This window comes from Nicotiana tabacum, chromosome 23 (genome assembly GCF_000715075.1).
Source record: "Nicotiana tabacum cultivar K326 chromosome 23, ASM71507v2, whole genome shotgun sequence".
NCBI classification, from domain to species: domain Eukaryota; kingdom Viridiplantae; phylum Streptophyta; class Magnoliopsida; order Solanales; family Solanaceae; genus Nicotiana; species Nicotiana tabacum.
The window spans coordinates 15,303,688-15,320,680 of record NC_134102.1 but is presented as its reverse complement, the minus strand read 5'-3'; the positions used below and the strand labels follow the sequence as shown (position 1 = coordinate 15,320,680).

General features: G+C 36.3%; 1 protein-coding gene across 1 annotated transcript; it reads right to left on the bottom strand.

Moving 5' to 3' along the window:
* Positions 1-2,644: 2,644 nt before the first annotated feature.
* Positions 2,645-6,678, bottom strand: LOC107784452 (protein NRT1/ PTR FAMILY 6.1). Its single transcript, XM_016605583.2, has 4 exons — positions 6,529-6,678; positions 5,428-5,961; positions 4,667-5,247; positions 2,645-3,957 (listed from the first exon to the last, which is right to left on the bottom strand). The coding sequence occupies exons 2-4, from the start codon at positions 5,887-5,889 to the stop codon at positions 3,024-3,026; spliced, it is 1,977 nt and encodes a 658-aa protein (XP_016461069.2). The 5' UTR covers positions 5,890-5,961; positions 6,529-6,678; the 3' UTR covers positions 2,645-3,023.
* Positions 6,679-16,993: the final 10,315 nt, after the last annotated feature.

Genomic DNA, 16,993 nt, shown 5'->3' with positions numbered 1-16,993 from the left:
CTTCACGCAAGGTTCGGAAAAGGACCGTACCCAAAGGTGTGATATACACAGCCTAACCTAATGCAAGCATTAATGACTGCTTTCATGGCTCAAACTCATAACTTATAGGTCATATAGAGATACTTTTATCGTTGCTCCAAGACTCCCCTACGCTTGATCCCACATATGCAAGTTCATAATCCTCAAGTACTTCTAATATCATGCCCTTTTTGAATAGGAAATCATGCTAAGTTAGAGAAAACTCAATTAGAGATATATTATTAGTTAAACTTGCGTGTACTAATATGCTCAATTTATAGCCCGTTTGGCCAAACTGTAAAAATCAGCTTATTTTGAGAAGCTCAAAAGTGCTTTTCTCAAGAGTGCTTTTGGTGAGAAGCAGTTTGTGTTTGACTGATTAATTTGAAAAGTACTTCTGAGCAGCAATTAGTTTTGGCCAAACTTAAAAAAACTGCTTTTAAGTATATTTTTCTCAAAAATGTTTTTCAAAAAAGTATTTTTGGAGAGAAGCTACTTTTTTCTGCTTCTCCAAAACTGCTCCTGCTTCTCTTCAAAAGCACTTTTTTTCCTTTCAAAAGCTTGACCAAACACCTTAATTTTAGAAAAGAAACACTTTTGACCAAGAAAAATTATTTTGGACTCAAAAGAAACTTGGCCAAATACGCTATTAGTTGCCTTATCCTTATGTCGGTTATGTTAATTCTGTAACGTATATAGGAGATAATACTTAGCTAGATATCAAGGGCGGCCCAATGGTAAAGCAAGTCAAGCAATTGCTTGAGGCCCCCAAATTTCCCAAAATTTCTAATATTAAATAGTTGTATGTAATAATTTTTCTTTTAAAAATATTTAGTATATCAAAGAAAAAGTATATTTTTTCATGAAAAAGAATAATTTGGGACCGCTAGAGATATTGGGGTGAAAATAGCATGGGCTAGCCAGTTTTCGGACTGATAGTTGAAAAATAGCCAACGTTTGCAAAGTCATTGAAAAATAGTCACTATTTTGCTGCAACACGAAAAGTTTCAGCATAAACTTCACGTGTGTATTCTTACCTCATTTATACACCATCATCATTATCACATGGCCTACATTAATTTTACCACTTGCCTCTTTACACTCACAAGTTTATTGTCTCGTAAATCATTCTCTCAAATAAGATAGCATAAAGCAATTGCCAACACTCTTTTATTTCAAGCTTTCCCCACGTTACATCTTTTGTTCTTAATTATATATTGTCTTTTTGTTTATTTATTAGAATTTTAATATATATATCAACAAGAAAATATGAATTCCCATATTTAAAACACCAAAAAAAGGTAAAACACCAAAAAAGGAAGAGTTAAAACTTTAATACTTTCCCAAAAATGAGTTATTGGTAAATTTTTAGCGAACTATAAAAATTTTGAATCAGAAAATATGGAAGAATTTATGGTAGATGAACAAATCACTAACAAAATTGAGCTAGACGATAATGAAATCCAAGAAGAAGAAGAAGTTGGTGAGAAATCTATCGAAAATCAGAAAATTCTAAGAGAATGAAATAATATCCTAGAACATATATGATCCTAGTAAAAAGATCGATTATAATTAAAATATTAATAATTTTGTATCTCAAAAAGGTAGAAAAATAAATTTTAAATAAAATTTTACTAAATTATTTTTTGTAATGCCGAAAATTTAAGGCCCCTCGTTGAAGTATGGCTTTAGGCCCCAAATATCATTGGGCCGCCCATGTTGGATATTAACCATCTCTCAGCTTAAATCTATATAGTTATAGACTAGAATTCACATTCCTTGTTAACAAGCTTAGTTTCAAACCCACCCCCAATTCGGTACTAACACTACAACTATCTTCAATCAATTCATTCAATTTCGCACTACCTTCCGGTCGTTAATGGCGGAAGGTAGACTTGTATTATTTGCTTTGTCCTAATAGAGTTTAAGACTAAATGACTCGTTTGCTTACTTTACCTACTTGAAGAAAGAGAACAACTTTGTTTCATTTCCGGAATTATGGATTTATTGCAGCATTGGACGGGCTAGATTTGTTAGTTAATATCCTAAAAGATCAGTTGAGCTAACCTCAGAGGCGGACCTATGCATGATTGCATGTAGAAGAGGGGTCATCGGACCCTGTTAACTTTGGTAAATTTTTTGAATATATAAGTGTATATATTGTAAAAAGGGTCGTATATTTTGCTTGGAATTTACTTAGATCAAAAGTACGAACGGGCACTGGTTGAGCAGTTCACTCACGTGCCCTGCCACCTTCAAATCCTGGGTCTGCCTTTGTGTGAATGGATCTTGTACTAAACGAAATGACTTATAACAAAAATAAAAGAAAGTCAACCTATTCCTGAAATTGCGGTTAGTCTTGCTAACTCTTTAGTTGCCGCCATTTATAAATCCATCCAAATATAAAAGATGAAAAAAAACAAAATTGAGATATATAGAAATTAATGTTGAAATAAATCCTGGAGTTGTACTCTTTTTATAATTTTATTCTTATCGCGGTTAATGAATCTACATGTTTAGCTATTCAATCTCTCTACTCTTCCCTTCTCTGTTAGTTCTTGAGCACAAACATATCTATTTAATTCGCCTAAAATGATTTAAAAAACTTAAATCATTGAAAAAATGATTTAGTTGACAGCTGAATTTTTAGAACATTAACAATTTCAAGAATATTACAAAATTAAGATCAAGCAATGCATATAAATATATCCTATATCTAGGAACTGAGTTTATCTCTTCTTCCTTTCTATTGCTACGCTATTGCTATGTCACTTGCAAGAATAGAACTTGTCAAACACAATGCTTCAAACAATTGGAGAATGGATTTTTTTTCTTTTCTTCTTTGTTAAGGAACAACTATATTTTATATGGTTTGTTGACTGATAGTGGTAGTGATATTGGCAGACTTTGGCCCTTTCTCACTTTTTAGTACTACTCTTAACCAAACGTGCTTAACTTCGGAGTTCGGGATCTGATGCGTTAGAGCCCTTTCTCACTTTTTAGTACTACTCCCGACCAAACACGCTTAACTTTGGAGTTCTGATGGCATCTGATGCGTTAGTGCTGGTATGATCGGATTCAGGCTCGTTCTCACTTGGTCTGTCGGTTGTCTGAATCTCATCCTTCATTCTGTACTGATAACGATTTGCCGCGTAAAGAAAAGCAGCAAAATTGATGACACTCATGATTGTGAGGAGCCAATAGAAGTAATCAAATCTGCCAGTGTTTATATTCTGTGAAAGCCATGATTCTCGTCTTTCGCCTTTTCCCCTAGTGACAGACTTGACTATGGTGTTCAAAATGGAGGCTGCAAAGCAACCAAGACCACCAGCCACAGCAGCATAAGCTGAACCAATGCTTCTCATTGCATCAGGAGCTTCTTCATATAAGAATTCAAGTAATCCCACTATACAAAAAACTTCAGCTATCCCAATCAGGCAATACTGGATTAGTAACCAATACGCGCTGAGGTCAGGCATAGGAGTCAAGAAGCTAGCCTCGTACTCATGTTGTATTGCGTAAGTTCTCCGGTACCTCTCAAAGACTCCAGCCCATGCCACCGAGAGGATTGAGACAGCCAAACCGATCCCAACTCGTTGTAGCTGAGAAGCACCGTGAGGGTTGCCAGTGATCCGCCTGGATATTGGAACGAACACGGAGTAATAGAGTGAGAGCAGTAGGAAAATGCTGAGGCCTGGAAATACTGGCATGCATGTGACAGGTAGTTTTAGATGTCCCATGTGAGTGTTCAATGTATACGCTTGTTGTACCGATAGAGTCAAGAACTCTGTTAAGATGACATTTATCATTATAGTGCATGATGGAATTGGAATAAGTTTCAGTAGGATTTTAACTTCCTCTACTTGAGTCACTGTGCAAAGCCGCCACGGATTTGTACCATCATCTTCCTTTAGCTGCAGAGCCGCTTTGTCCAAACATCTGCATTGAGCATACACATATAAAGAGCGTTGGACTGTGTTGAAGATATAGATAAGTAAATTATTGGAAAAGTTTCAACCCATAAGGGGGGAAAGTGCACAGATAATCATTATGAGGGATGCTATTCAAAGATTAACCAATATTTATTTTGTTTTGAAATTTTAAATTAAAAATCGTAACTTAAAGACAATTCAGGACATTTTTGTCCTGAAAAAATTGAACTGAAAAACTGAAATTCAGGACGCACTGGCTAATTCTTAAATAGCATTTCTACCCCCATAAGGGGATGGTCTTGAGTCCCACTAGGGAAAACCCATTAATTTAAGTGATTACTGTTACCCCTAGTTATCCTATATAAGTACACATACAGTGGACGGCTAAAGAGATATGGGATACATTATTTTCCCACGCTCACATCTCTACCACATACCATTAGATTTAGATTGTGATTCAAGGGGGTTGCTCCGACATAACGTACGACCACCACTGGCCAGTAACTCCAGTTGCGGTCTATTCCTGATCTTCCGCTCCCGCTACACGAAGAACAAGTTCTTCGTTTTACATTTACGCGCTATCTAATTTATTTAAATGTATGTGTTCCTTCATAAATTAAATGTCTCTAACAAACAACTTAAGCTTTGAGATGAGACGCTCACACAATTTAAAAGCATGGAAGAAGTGAAAAAAAAGGAGCAACTGTTGAATTTACCTGAAATCATCGGTATGAGCTATCTTGTTGCTTCCTTTGATAGCAGATCTTTTCCCTGGAAGCTCATACAAGCCCACAAACTCACTGCTTTGAAAGGAAGCGTTCCTCTTGCGGAAGGCAGCAACGAGGACTTGGGCCACACGCGTAAGAGGACTACCTCCGGGCAACCTATGCCTATACAAAGGGGTACCAGCAAAGAACAACATGTTGGACAGGCCCATTGCAATGGCCAAAGAACCAAAGGCAGCTCCCCATCCGTGTTTAATCTGAATATACACGACTGCAGTGAAGGCCACGATCGCCCCAACTGTGACCGACAGGTAGAAGAAGTTGAAAAACCTGTCCAGGTGTGACCTATAGTTCCTGCTTCTCTCATCAAATTGATCAGCCCCGAATGATGAAACACAAGGTCTTATCCCTGCTGCTCCAAACCCCGTCACATACAACACTGTGTAAAGGTACGTCATTTGCCAAGATTTAGCTGGCTCGCAGTTGCCTAGAAGAAGAGCAATCTGATCACACCCATCTTGATTTGGAACAAATACCTTCATCGTTGCTAATAACGTTATTCCTGTTAATCCCTACATAACCATAAAGTAGAGGAGAAAACAAACAAGTTAACCTTTTATCTTCTTCACTTGATTGAAGTGATCACTAGCAGTTGCAGATGCAAAACTTGAGGAATGAGTTCAATCGACCATAAATTTATATGTAAAAATCCTCAATATTAGCATAAATGTTATTAGTAAATCATTGATTACCGCAAGATAAATGGTGGTAAAGATGGCAATAGTCCAATATCTACCGAGGTAAGCATCAGCGATGAAACCACCAAGCACAGAGGATGCCTGTGATATACCTAAAAAATTGTTAACTGCATTGGCAGAGGAAGAGAAAGGGCGGTGCATAACGTAGAACATGAAGGCAACCATGTTGACAGATAGGCCAAAGTAAGCCATTCTTTCAGCCATTTCATTTCCAAATATGAACAATGCAGCTATCCAGCCACCCGTCTTGGACATATCGCGGATAGGCTTCCCATGTATGTTCACAGGAGTAGCTCCTCCTACTCCGCCACTGTAACCACGCCCCAAAGGTGTTCTCCTACTATCCGATTCAATGAAATAGATGCCCAACTTCTTCGATCCCCGTTTTCCTGAATCAGAATTATTCTCTCCCAATTGAACTTCAGGTGATTTGATTTCCCTTTCTTTACTTCCCATCCTTTCAACTCTACAAGTTCCCTCCCCTGCCTTCTTTCTTTATCACACACACTTCATACATATACACCAACACTGGAAACAAAAAGGAGAAAGTTGGTAAGGATTATTATGTCAAGATTAGGAAAGAGTTCGTTGAATAACATCCTACCAAGATTTCCTTCATTGCCTAGAGCCCAATGTATGCAAAATCGAATTCAGGATCTAGAGTCAGTTGTCTCAAAATGAGTGTGATTTTATTATATGTGTATATTTTAATTTTTTTGCAGCAGATGTATATAGTTCAAGATAAAAGCAATGTGTTCAGTTGAACTCATAGAATCTGCCCTAATTGCCATTTGAATGTACACATACACTCAGTGACGAAGCCAGGAAATTCCATAAGGGTATTCAAAATTTGAACACCCTTTGCCAATGGGCTATGCAAGGGTATTCAAATTGTATTCTTTAACCAATAACAAGTATGTATTATTTTACCCTATACATAGTATAATTTCTCGGCGAAGGGTGTTTCGTTGACCACCCTTGGCCGTACATAGCTTCGCCCCTGCATACACTTATACTTGAGAGAAAACACCCAAATAGTGAAGATTTTGAATAGTTGTACATTTGCTTGAATCAAATATGCAGTAAGTAACATACCTTGATATTAGCAGATAGAAAAGAAACTCTGCTGAATACTTTGACCAACTTAGATGGGAGGAAAAAAAGGGTCCAAGTAGTGATAGCTTAGGAAAGTTGGGAAGTAGTAATAAATCCAAAGAGTGTAAAGGTCATATTTCAATACAGATAGGAAATTAAAGCAGAGAAGGATTAATATGTATTGCCAGTTTGCTAGGTAGCTAGGAAGTAAATGTACTTCTCCATCGATCCATTCATTGAGACTATATGTGAAAAAGATATACTCTTGGGGCTCGTTTGGTACGAGGGATAAGGAATAATTAATCTTGAGATTAAATTTAAGAAGAGTTTATCCCATGTTTGGTTGAGAGAAAATTGCGGTATAATTAATCCTAAGATTAGTTATCCCGGGATTGTAGTATTTTTTTATCCCCATGAAAATGTGAAATAACTAATTCCGAGATAACTAATCCCGGGATAACTAATCCTGGGATAACTTCTTTCCAACTAAACGACCCCTTAGAGTTTTGAGTGAGAGCCTACTACTTTCTACTCCACTATATTTCCTCCGTCTCAAATTATATGTCGTGTTTTTGTTTTACACGTGTCTTAAGAAAATAATAATTAGGAAGTATTTTTGACTATTTTCCCCTTATTCACGTCTTATTGGTATTTGAACAATCATAATATTACCCCATAATTGAAGTGTTTGTAATTTTCATGAACAATTACTACTAACGGTAAAATTAGAAAAAAATATTAAGTTTGTCTTGAACTTCTAAAATGACAAATAATTTGAGATAACTATTTTAGAAATCACGATAGATAATTTGAGACGTTGAGAGTATATTATAAACAGTATGAAAACATTAATACAAGTCCTATAAAATATCAAATATTCAAATATAAGTACGTGACACTGTATACATAATACGTCACAGTGGTATGTATAAGGAGAGATAGATTCAGGAATTGAATTTAATGCGTTCATTGTTTAAAGTTCTTAGCACTGAACATACTATACTTTTAAAGTTACGGGATCAAAATTTAAAGCTAGTGATTCAGAATGAATATTAATACGTGATCTATTTTTATTTTTTTTGTACATATATACATAATTCGAGATGAAATCAATGAGTTTAGTTGGACCGTCCTCAATTTGCTTATGACTCGGGTATAGCTAGAGTATTAGATATGTGTTCCGACGAATTTCTTAATTTTTTTGCTTAAATTTTAAATTTGTATTAGAAAATTTATTAAATATATATAAATATTTAATTACAAATCAATAACTAAATGAGTTATAAATTTAATGATAGATTTAATCCGCCTATGTACATATACATCAAAATGGTATGTATTTAAGAATAAGAAAAGCGAAAAAAGTAGGAAAGAAAATTAAATGAGGGTATCTTCCAACTGCAGCCAACACATGGAACATTTATTTGTACCATTAATGAAGCCAAAAAATGTTAGTAATCAGTAAACAATAGTCCCACTCATTTAGTGCCTTTTCTTCCAAATACAGATGGTAGTTCCCTGCTATCGGACTTTCAGCCCAGTGCTAAAGGCCCAATCAAGTTTTAAACGAGTCCGGAACCTAAATAACAACTACAGTCAACGCTCTTTATAACAATATCGTTTGTTCCGATATTTTTTGGCTAAAGAATGACTGTTATACACCTATACCAACATTTGACGTTTAAATATTTTTTGGATGTTATAGAAAAAATTATCCAAAAATTAATTATTTTTCCTTTTTAGTGTTACGTATAAAAGATAAAAAAATATTCAAATTTAAAATCTTAAAAGATATGCATATTTCACTAGTTAAATATTGAAAAAAGTTAATACATTATTAATAAATTCATAACTAAATGTATAAAGATTTAAACTCAAACGCAGACATTTTAAAGCTACCTAAAAAAATAAATTTTTTCAAGATTGATGGAAGAACTTTGTAATTGTAGCTTGTTTAGTAGATTTCACTCTCTTAATAGTGATATAACACTTGAATTTTTGAAGACTCATGTCCAAATTTTTAACAAAAAGGTATCCAATAGCTTTCATTTGAAGACAATATAAGAGCTTAATAGTTAAATTTTCTATCTAAATATTCTTTGAAATTTGTCTAATGAAAAAAATATCATGTGTAAATCTTCAAATTTTATATCTTATGCAAGATAAAAACTTTGTTTAAAGGAAAAGATTATGTATATATTTTTAGAATTATTATTAGTAATTTTAAAAATTCTATATGGTTATTATAGAGGGGTAATTCTACAAAGAACGTTCTGTTATAAATATGAATATTGCGGTTATAGGTAAAATTCTGTTATAGAGAGGTAAAATATTACTTAAAAAAACCGTTCTAAGGAAAACTTGGCTTTTATAGTGAATGATTGTTATATAAGGATGCTGTTATAGGAAAATCTGACTGTATTTGAATTCAATAAATCAAAATAGATGAAAAACGAGTTGAGTATCATTTTATATATAGCACGTATTTTACATGCGCTAGTCGCCTCAATTTTAAAATTCTTTTCTTCCTTTAGAGCCCACATAGGTCCCAACAAAAAAGCTCGAATTTTATATTTTAATACACAAAACTTTTGTTGCAGAATAATTGTGTTCATCACTAAGATTATATGACTCATAGAATTAAGTATGTTGCAACTGCCGATAAAACAGTAAAAGGAAAAGAATAAAAGCTACAGCTAAGAAGATAAAACTAGGGCAAAGAGAATAATTTCAATTCATGATTCCAAACGAAGTGGGTACCAGGACATATATGTTTCCACTCTCCACTAAAAGACAAATCTAGTAACTAACTCTATGGGACTAAATGGAAATAAAAAGGATAATTACGTGGGTTCAATTGTAAACACCCAAAGGTATAAAATAAACTAATTGGGACTAAAGTGTATTACTCTGAAACTTATACCTCCTATCTATTTAACTGATTCTAACGGCTAGTTACAACGCCGCAAGCACCGCGTACAACCTTCATAATCCTCTTCTTTCTAATGCATATCAAAGTACAAATGTGATCTATCTAGTATTTATAATTAAAAGTAGAAGAAAAAGAAATCTCATTAAGCCAAGTGTCATAACTACAAAAAGCCAAGTGTCATTCACTACCAAAAATTCGCTTAAAACCGTCCGAAAAAACCGACCAAATTCGGTCGGTAATGGAAAATAACCGTTTGATAGAGCATACCGACCAAAGTCAGTCGGAAATTACTGACCAACTTCGGTCGGTATGCTCTACACGACCATCTGACAATTTAATTGACTAACCGACCAATATTGGTCAGAATATTATTTTAATAATTTAATTTTACCGACCAACGTTGGTCGGTGTGCTAAATTTAATAATTTTGGCTACCGACCAACTTTGATCGGTAAAGAAAAATAAATTAATCATATTATATTTTAATTACTAACCAACGTTGGTCGGTATTAGATTTTTTTTTAAATAAGTAAAATTTAACAGTACCAACCAACGTTGGTCGGTAATCTAGACATGGAAGCCAACTTACTCACCGAAGTTGGTCGGTAATGTTGAATTTCTGGGAATTGTATGCGCATTAACCGACCAACATTGGTCAGTATTTTATAATTTAATTTTTTTTAATTACCGACCGAGGTCGGTCGATTTTCTGGGAATAAATTTGGCAAAAAATACATGTTTTGGTAGTTACACCAACTGCCAAATAAAAAACATATATTTTCAGCATACCAATACCCCCAATTCACATCAAACAACCCCCAATTCACCACAAACAACCCCTAATTCACCACAAATCCAACTACATCCATATCCAACCAAACATCCAATTAATACTTTAAAACTAGCAAGTTCAATTAAATATCATAATTCATAACCAATCAAAAACTAAGTAATTACAACAATTTCAGAAATGTTCATTCTAATTCAAAACAAGTTCTATTAGTCTAGTTCAAAGTATATCAAAGTAGCCAAGGGGTATTTTCTACAATATCACCACTATTTGATGAACTTTCATCTACAAGACAGTAAGAACGGTCTTGTGGAGGACGTGCAGAACGATCATGAGATGACGGGAGGAACGATCACGTAGAGGTCGAGCCTCTGGCGATTACTCACGAGACCGGGGCAACGGAAAAGCTCTAGTAGAAAGGAGAGTTATGATATGAGCTTGCATACCAAGGAATTGAGCATCTCTAAGCCTTTATCTTTCCTTGGCCGCTTCTAGCTCGGATGTAAGCCTTGTCACCATCTCGTGCATAGCCGAGAGGCTCTTCCTATTAAGTGCCTCGCCCTGTGAGGAAGTCCCTATTCCTTGTATTCCACACCTGTAGCGATGGAATTTTTCTTAGAAAGCCCATATATCTTTCCCTTTTTTTTGGACCGCCAACAACCTCCAACCATATTCTTTTAGCATCCTTGTCCGAAGGTTGGGTTGGCTCGCCCGATTCACCAGCTGGCTGACTACGAATGAAGTCCTCCACGGTACTTTGGTAGCGACCCTACGTTATTTTAAATTAAATTAGTATATAAAAAAAATCTTATAAAAGTAAATTATAAAACTTAAGGAAAATTGAAAGCTTACATATGTAGTCCTTGCCCGGTCCTCGACCCACCTATCTGCATCCCCCTATTCTTCTTCTTTAAAATATGCGTCTCCTTGAATAGCTCATTTTGGTTCATTGGACGCCCATACTTCTTTTCCTGAAAATAAATTAATTTGGTTAATAAATAGAATTGATATACCTAGAAAAGTAAAGACGTAATAATTTAAGCAATTACCAATCTTCTTCTTATTATCCCGATGCTGATAGCACCCCTAGTGTACAAGGAGCCTCCCTTCTCGGATGAGCGAGCTTTCCTTGCTAGTTTGCTCTTCTTTAAGAACTCCTATGTCTGCCATTGCCTTAACAAATCATCCCATAAATGCTGCAGATACCAGTCAGGCCTATTGTTCTTCTTTCTATCATCCGAGAAATGATCCGCCAATCTCTTGCGGGCTTTATGATGAAAATTTGCAGCCACTTTTTCGATATAGCGATCTTCCCATACACACTTACTTTGCATTTCAAAAGTTAAATTTTAGATGGAAACATCATAAATATAAATTATTAAACTGCTTAAAAAAATATTTATACCTTAAACTAATTGAAAATGTGCTCCTTCAGCGAGTATGGGAAATTACTCCAAGTCGCATAGGGACCATCATAAAGCTTTTTGATCGCAGTGATGATTATCTTTGTAGTCTGCTTGCCCATCTTGAACCTGCAATTTAACAATAAAAATACATGAAAATATTAGTAAAATTATTATAAAATAATAAACGCAAAAATAACAAATAACTCTTACCCATTACCCTTAGGGATTATGATGATCCTTCCATAGCGATCATAATGCACTACCTCTGGATCATCATTCTCAATATGTGTATCAAAGGAATATGTAGATGGTGTAGATGGGGGCTTAGAGTTACAGTCGCGTAGGCAATGTCCTGAAATTGATGGAGTAGATGATGAAGATGGCTCTGATCCCTGTGACTGCGACATAGATGGATGCGATCCATGTGGCTGTGATACAAATGGTTGTATGGCTGTGATATGGATGGATGCGATCCATGTGGTTGTGATATGTATGGATGTGATCCACGTGGCTGTGATGCAGATGGTTGCGATCCATGTAGATGCGAGGCAGTTGGACTGTATGTCTGACGTATAGTCCTATAGCCCTGTGATGGAAGATCTAGTGTCTGGATGAAAGTATAGGCCTGGTGATGCTGTGGCAGCTCAGTATAGCCATGTGGTAGAGGATAAGACATAGACATCTCTGAAGAGGATGGAAATGAGGGAGTAGTATTATCCCCAGATTCCACCCTCCTATTTCCGTTCCTAGCCTTTTCTCGACCCCGAGAACTAGTAGGGTCATTGTTACCTTGACCCTTGCCAGCCATCTGCATAATATAATACATATTTAGGATGAAATTTAAAATAAACTAGTTATAACACGATAATGCTTTTAAAAAACCAACTTTTTAATCCTCGTCGACGTATTGTTACTAGTCCGAGAATTCTTCGTCCTCACTTGTTTCAATTTCATCAGTTGATTCTTTGTCCTAATTTTCTATAATTGTTACTTCATTTTGTAATGACCCGACCAGTTATTTTGAGAATTTTCATCCCGTTCAACGGTTTAAGGCCTTGAGTTGCTTCGTATAATATATTATGACTTGCGTGTGTGGTCGAGTTTGATTTTCGGATGATTTGGGATCAATTTTGAAGAATAATTATTGTTTTAGAAGCTTAAGCAGTAAGAGTTGATTGGAGTTTGACTTTTGTATAGACGACTCCGAAATGGAATTTTGATGATTTCAATAGCTTCGTATGGTGATTTTGGACTTAGGCGTGTGTCCGAATTTGGATTTGGAGGTCCGTAGGATAATTTGAAGCATTTTTGGCCAAAATTGGAAAGTTATAGTTTTGGAAGGTTCGTAAGTTTGAGTGGGAGTTGACTTGGTTGATATCAGGCTCAAATTGAAATTTCGAGAGTTGGAATAGCTCCATTATGTCATTTGGGACTTACATGCAAAATTTGAAATTATTCCAGATTGAATTGATATGTTTCGGCGCGAGTTATAGAATTTGAAAATTTAAAAGTTTGTTAAGTTCGATTCGAGGCGAGATTCGTAGTTTCGATGTTATTGATGTGATTTGAGGCCTCGAGTAGGTCCACATTATGTTATTAAAATTGTTGGTATATTCGGACGGGGTCCCGAGTGGCTCGGGTGAATTTCGGAGGAGTCTGAGATCATTTTTGGTCAAGAGGGCAGGTATGGTTTTAGTGCGTCGCACCTGCGAAATTTTGGAGCGCAGGTGCGTGACCGATTCCACGTGATTCTTGGTCTCTTTTGTGACATTGGTACATGCCATGTTGCGTCGCTTCTACGGAAAGGGGAGCGCAGGTGCGCGATCGCATATGCGGAAGGTTGAATCGCAGATGCGCGATAGGTGTTCTAGGGGATGTCTGCTTCTGCGGTGTTTGTCACGCTTTTGGGCAATCGTGGATGCGAATATTGGGTCGCATGTGCGAATTCTGGGCTCTCAAGTGAAGGCCACATGTGCATTGATTTTTCTCGCAAAGGCGAGGCTGCGGGGCGCAACAGTTTTGTGCGCAAATGCGTAGAAGCCTGGACAAAAGCTTATATTCAGTAGTTTGCCTTTTTTATTCATTTTTGGGGTTTGAAGCAGGGGTTTTGGGCGATTCTGGAGGGATTCTTCACTAGTTTGATTTTGGCAAGTGTTCTTTATCCGAAATTTATTATATTTCATGATTTCATAATTATTTTCATCGTTAAATTAGTAGAAATTAGGAAAATTGTAAAATCTTTCAAAAATATAAAATGAAGATTTGAAGGGCGATTCGATATCGGAATTTGATGATTTTGGTATGGTTGGACTCATGTAGGAATGGTTATTCGGATTTCATGAATTTATGTCAGCTTCTGAGGTGTGGGCCTGGGGTTGACTTTCAAGTTGACTTTTTAGTGTTAAATTAAAAATCAAAGTTTTATTATATGGAATTGTTTCCTATGAGTTTTATTTATGTTATAAAATTATTTTGGCTAGATTTGAGCCGCCCGGAGGTTGTTTCACACGAGAAGGCCATTTTAGAGTATCGACCTAGCTTCGTAAAGGTAAGTATCTTGTCTAACCTTGTGTAGGGGAATTCCCCCTTAGGAATTGAGTCGTTGTGCTATTTGTGAAATATAAAATCCGTGTACACGAGGTGACGAGTACATATAGTCCAAAACTCAATATATGTCGTGATGACGCCCAACGTCGCCGTTAGGCAAGCCAACAATGAACTACCAACTTGATTAGGCATTTTATTATTTTCGAAATCGTGAATCTTATTTGATACAGAAATCAACACATTACAATTATGGAAACTTACACTTTAAATAGAATAGATAATAAGAGTGTATAAATGCTATGCAAAATCACCAATGACATCTAGAACATCTCAAAACCCGGTGTCACAAGTGCATGAGCATTTTACTAAGGAGTACAATAATGATCCAACATTTGTCCGAAATGTAAATAAGACAGGATAGAGTAAATAGTACGATGGAGACTCTGTGGGCTGCGATCCATGGCCTGGAATACAGCTCACCATAAAGTCTCCTCAGCAGCTACGCCTACGTGCCAAGATAACTACCAATTGAACCTATCATATCCTGCACACTTAGTACAGAAGTGCATCAACAATACGTAAATTAACGTGTACCCAGTAAGTATCTAGCCTAACTCCAGATAAGTAGTGACGAGGGTTCGACATCGACACTTACTAGAGATCCAATAAAGCAATATAATAAATCATATGCAGATATGAAGCACACATCAATAATGAGGTAAATCTATAAAATACATAATCTTCCAAAAATTTCTTTTAAAGGTATGAATTTCTTAGTCTTGTATTCTATCTTAATAGCTCAAATGTATCAAGTGCCAGTATCAAACGGATAAGGAATACCATATAAAATGCCAGGCATCAGTAGAAGGATAATCTCGTGAATATTCGGACTGCCAGCGATATAACGCACGATTATGCCGAGGTCGTTCGGCCCGATCCAGAATAATGTGTACACTCCTGAGGGTCGAGCGACATGAACCATAGATGCATATATTATATTGCCGAGACGTTCGGCCCACTCCACAAAAAAGGAAGGAAATTATCAAATTACGAGACACATGCTTACAATATAGTACATGAGCATAAAGTGAATATAACCTTTACCGTTTCTCAAATAACTTGCCAACAACTCAAGGTGATAAGGCTTGACATATATATATATATACACACACACACACAGAGATCACCTAGGGGTAGTTTCCTCCTCACAAGGTTAGACAGTACATGATACAGTCCAAAGTCTACCCGGACATAAACATGCTTTAGTTACGTATGGACTCTCGTCACCTCGTGCGTACGTAGCTCCCACAACTAGTAGCACATAATAATTACATCGTCTAGGGGGTAGTTTCCCCCTCACAAGGTTAGGCAAGAGATTTACCTCGCTCCGAAGTTCCATAACCGGCTCCAACGCCTCTCTAACACCTCAACTCAAAACCAAACATTCCGAAACTAGTCAAACAACCTGCAAATCAATCAAAATATACTCCAATGCTTACAATTTAACAATTTATAATGATACCCAACTCCACTCGAAAAATTAACAAAGTCAACCCTCAGGCTCACGTGCCCGGATTCCAAACATTTTCAAAAATAAACATTACCCATAATACCACGAACTCAAATATATAATTTATTCCTAATTCCATGTCCAATTTTGTGGTCAAAATCTAAAAATACAATTTCTAGGTTTTCTTCCAAAAATTCCATAATTTCTATCAATTATTCATGTTAAAATCCATATATAACCCATGTGTTTTACTCAAAGCAAGTAGGAATAACTTTTCTTATGATATATGGCGAAATCGATCTTCAAGAATCACCCCAAATCGCCCCACATGAGCTCCAAGAACTTAAAAGTGATGAAATAAGCTCAAAATCCCGAAATTAGATGTTTAATACACTTGCCAGGCCTCTTTCTTTGCGATCACGGTCATTATCCATGCAATATCTATTAACAAAAAATACAGAATCATTTTCCTTCATCGCGATCACGGCCAAAACATTGCGATCACGGCCAAAACCTTGCGATCGCGATGTACAAATTTCGTTTCCTTTTCACAGACACCCTTCGGTATAATAAGAATAACATTTTGTAAAAAATCCCAAATGACAAACAATTTAATTTTTTAAAAACTAGATTCCAAGGGCTACATCTTTCATTTTTGGATCATCCCCAAATTCCTTATAGATTACAAGATATAAGCTCCCGAAGTCAGACCACTGACAACAGAAAATCCTTCTATGTGATCGCGAATTTCCTTCCGCGATCGTGATTCACAAGGCGCGGAACAACAATTTTCTCTTCGCTATCGTGACCCTTTATTCGCGATCGCGACCCTTTATTCGCGATCGCGAAGAAGGATGCACCAGATCTTTAAAACAACAGCTCAAACATGGCGAAATGACCCGTAGCTCATCCGAAATACCCCCGAGGACCCCGGGACCCCAGGACCCCGTCCAGTCATACCAACCATTCCCAACACATAATGCAAACTTGATCGAGGCCTCAAATCACACGAAAAAACATTCAAACTATGAATCAACGATCAAAACACCTACTTCAACTTTCAAACTTTCAAACTTCACGGAACGCGCTTAAACATTCCGAAATAATACCAAACTTTATGTGCAAGTCACAAATTATGATACAAACCTATTCCAAGGCCCAAAATCCCAAACTGACATCAATAAAATCGAAGTTCACTTCAAATCAATCTTAGGAAATTCTAAAACCTTCAAAATGCCAACTTTTCACAATAAGCGTAGAAATATTTCCGGACCACCCGA

Excerpts from the sequence above, each read along its gene's own strand:
- LOC107784452 (XM_016605583.2), bottom strand. The coding sequence starts at position 5,889 with ATGGGAAGTAAAGAAAGGGAAATCAAATCACCTGAAGTTCAATTGGGA. Across the intron at positions 5,248-5,427 it reads TTACCACCATTTATCTTGCG|GGATTAACAGGAATAACGTT; the intron begins GTAATCAATGAT and ends ATGGTTATGTAG. Across the intron at positions 3,958-4,666 it reads GCTCATACCGATGATTTCAG|ATGTTTGGACAAAGCGGCTC; the intron begins GTAAATTCAACA and ends TGCTCAATGCAG.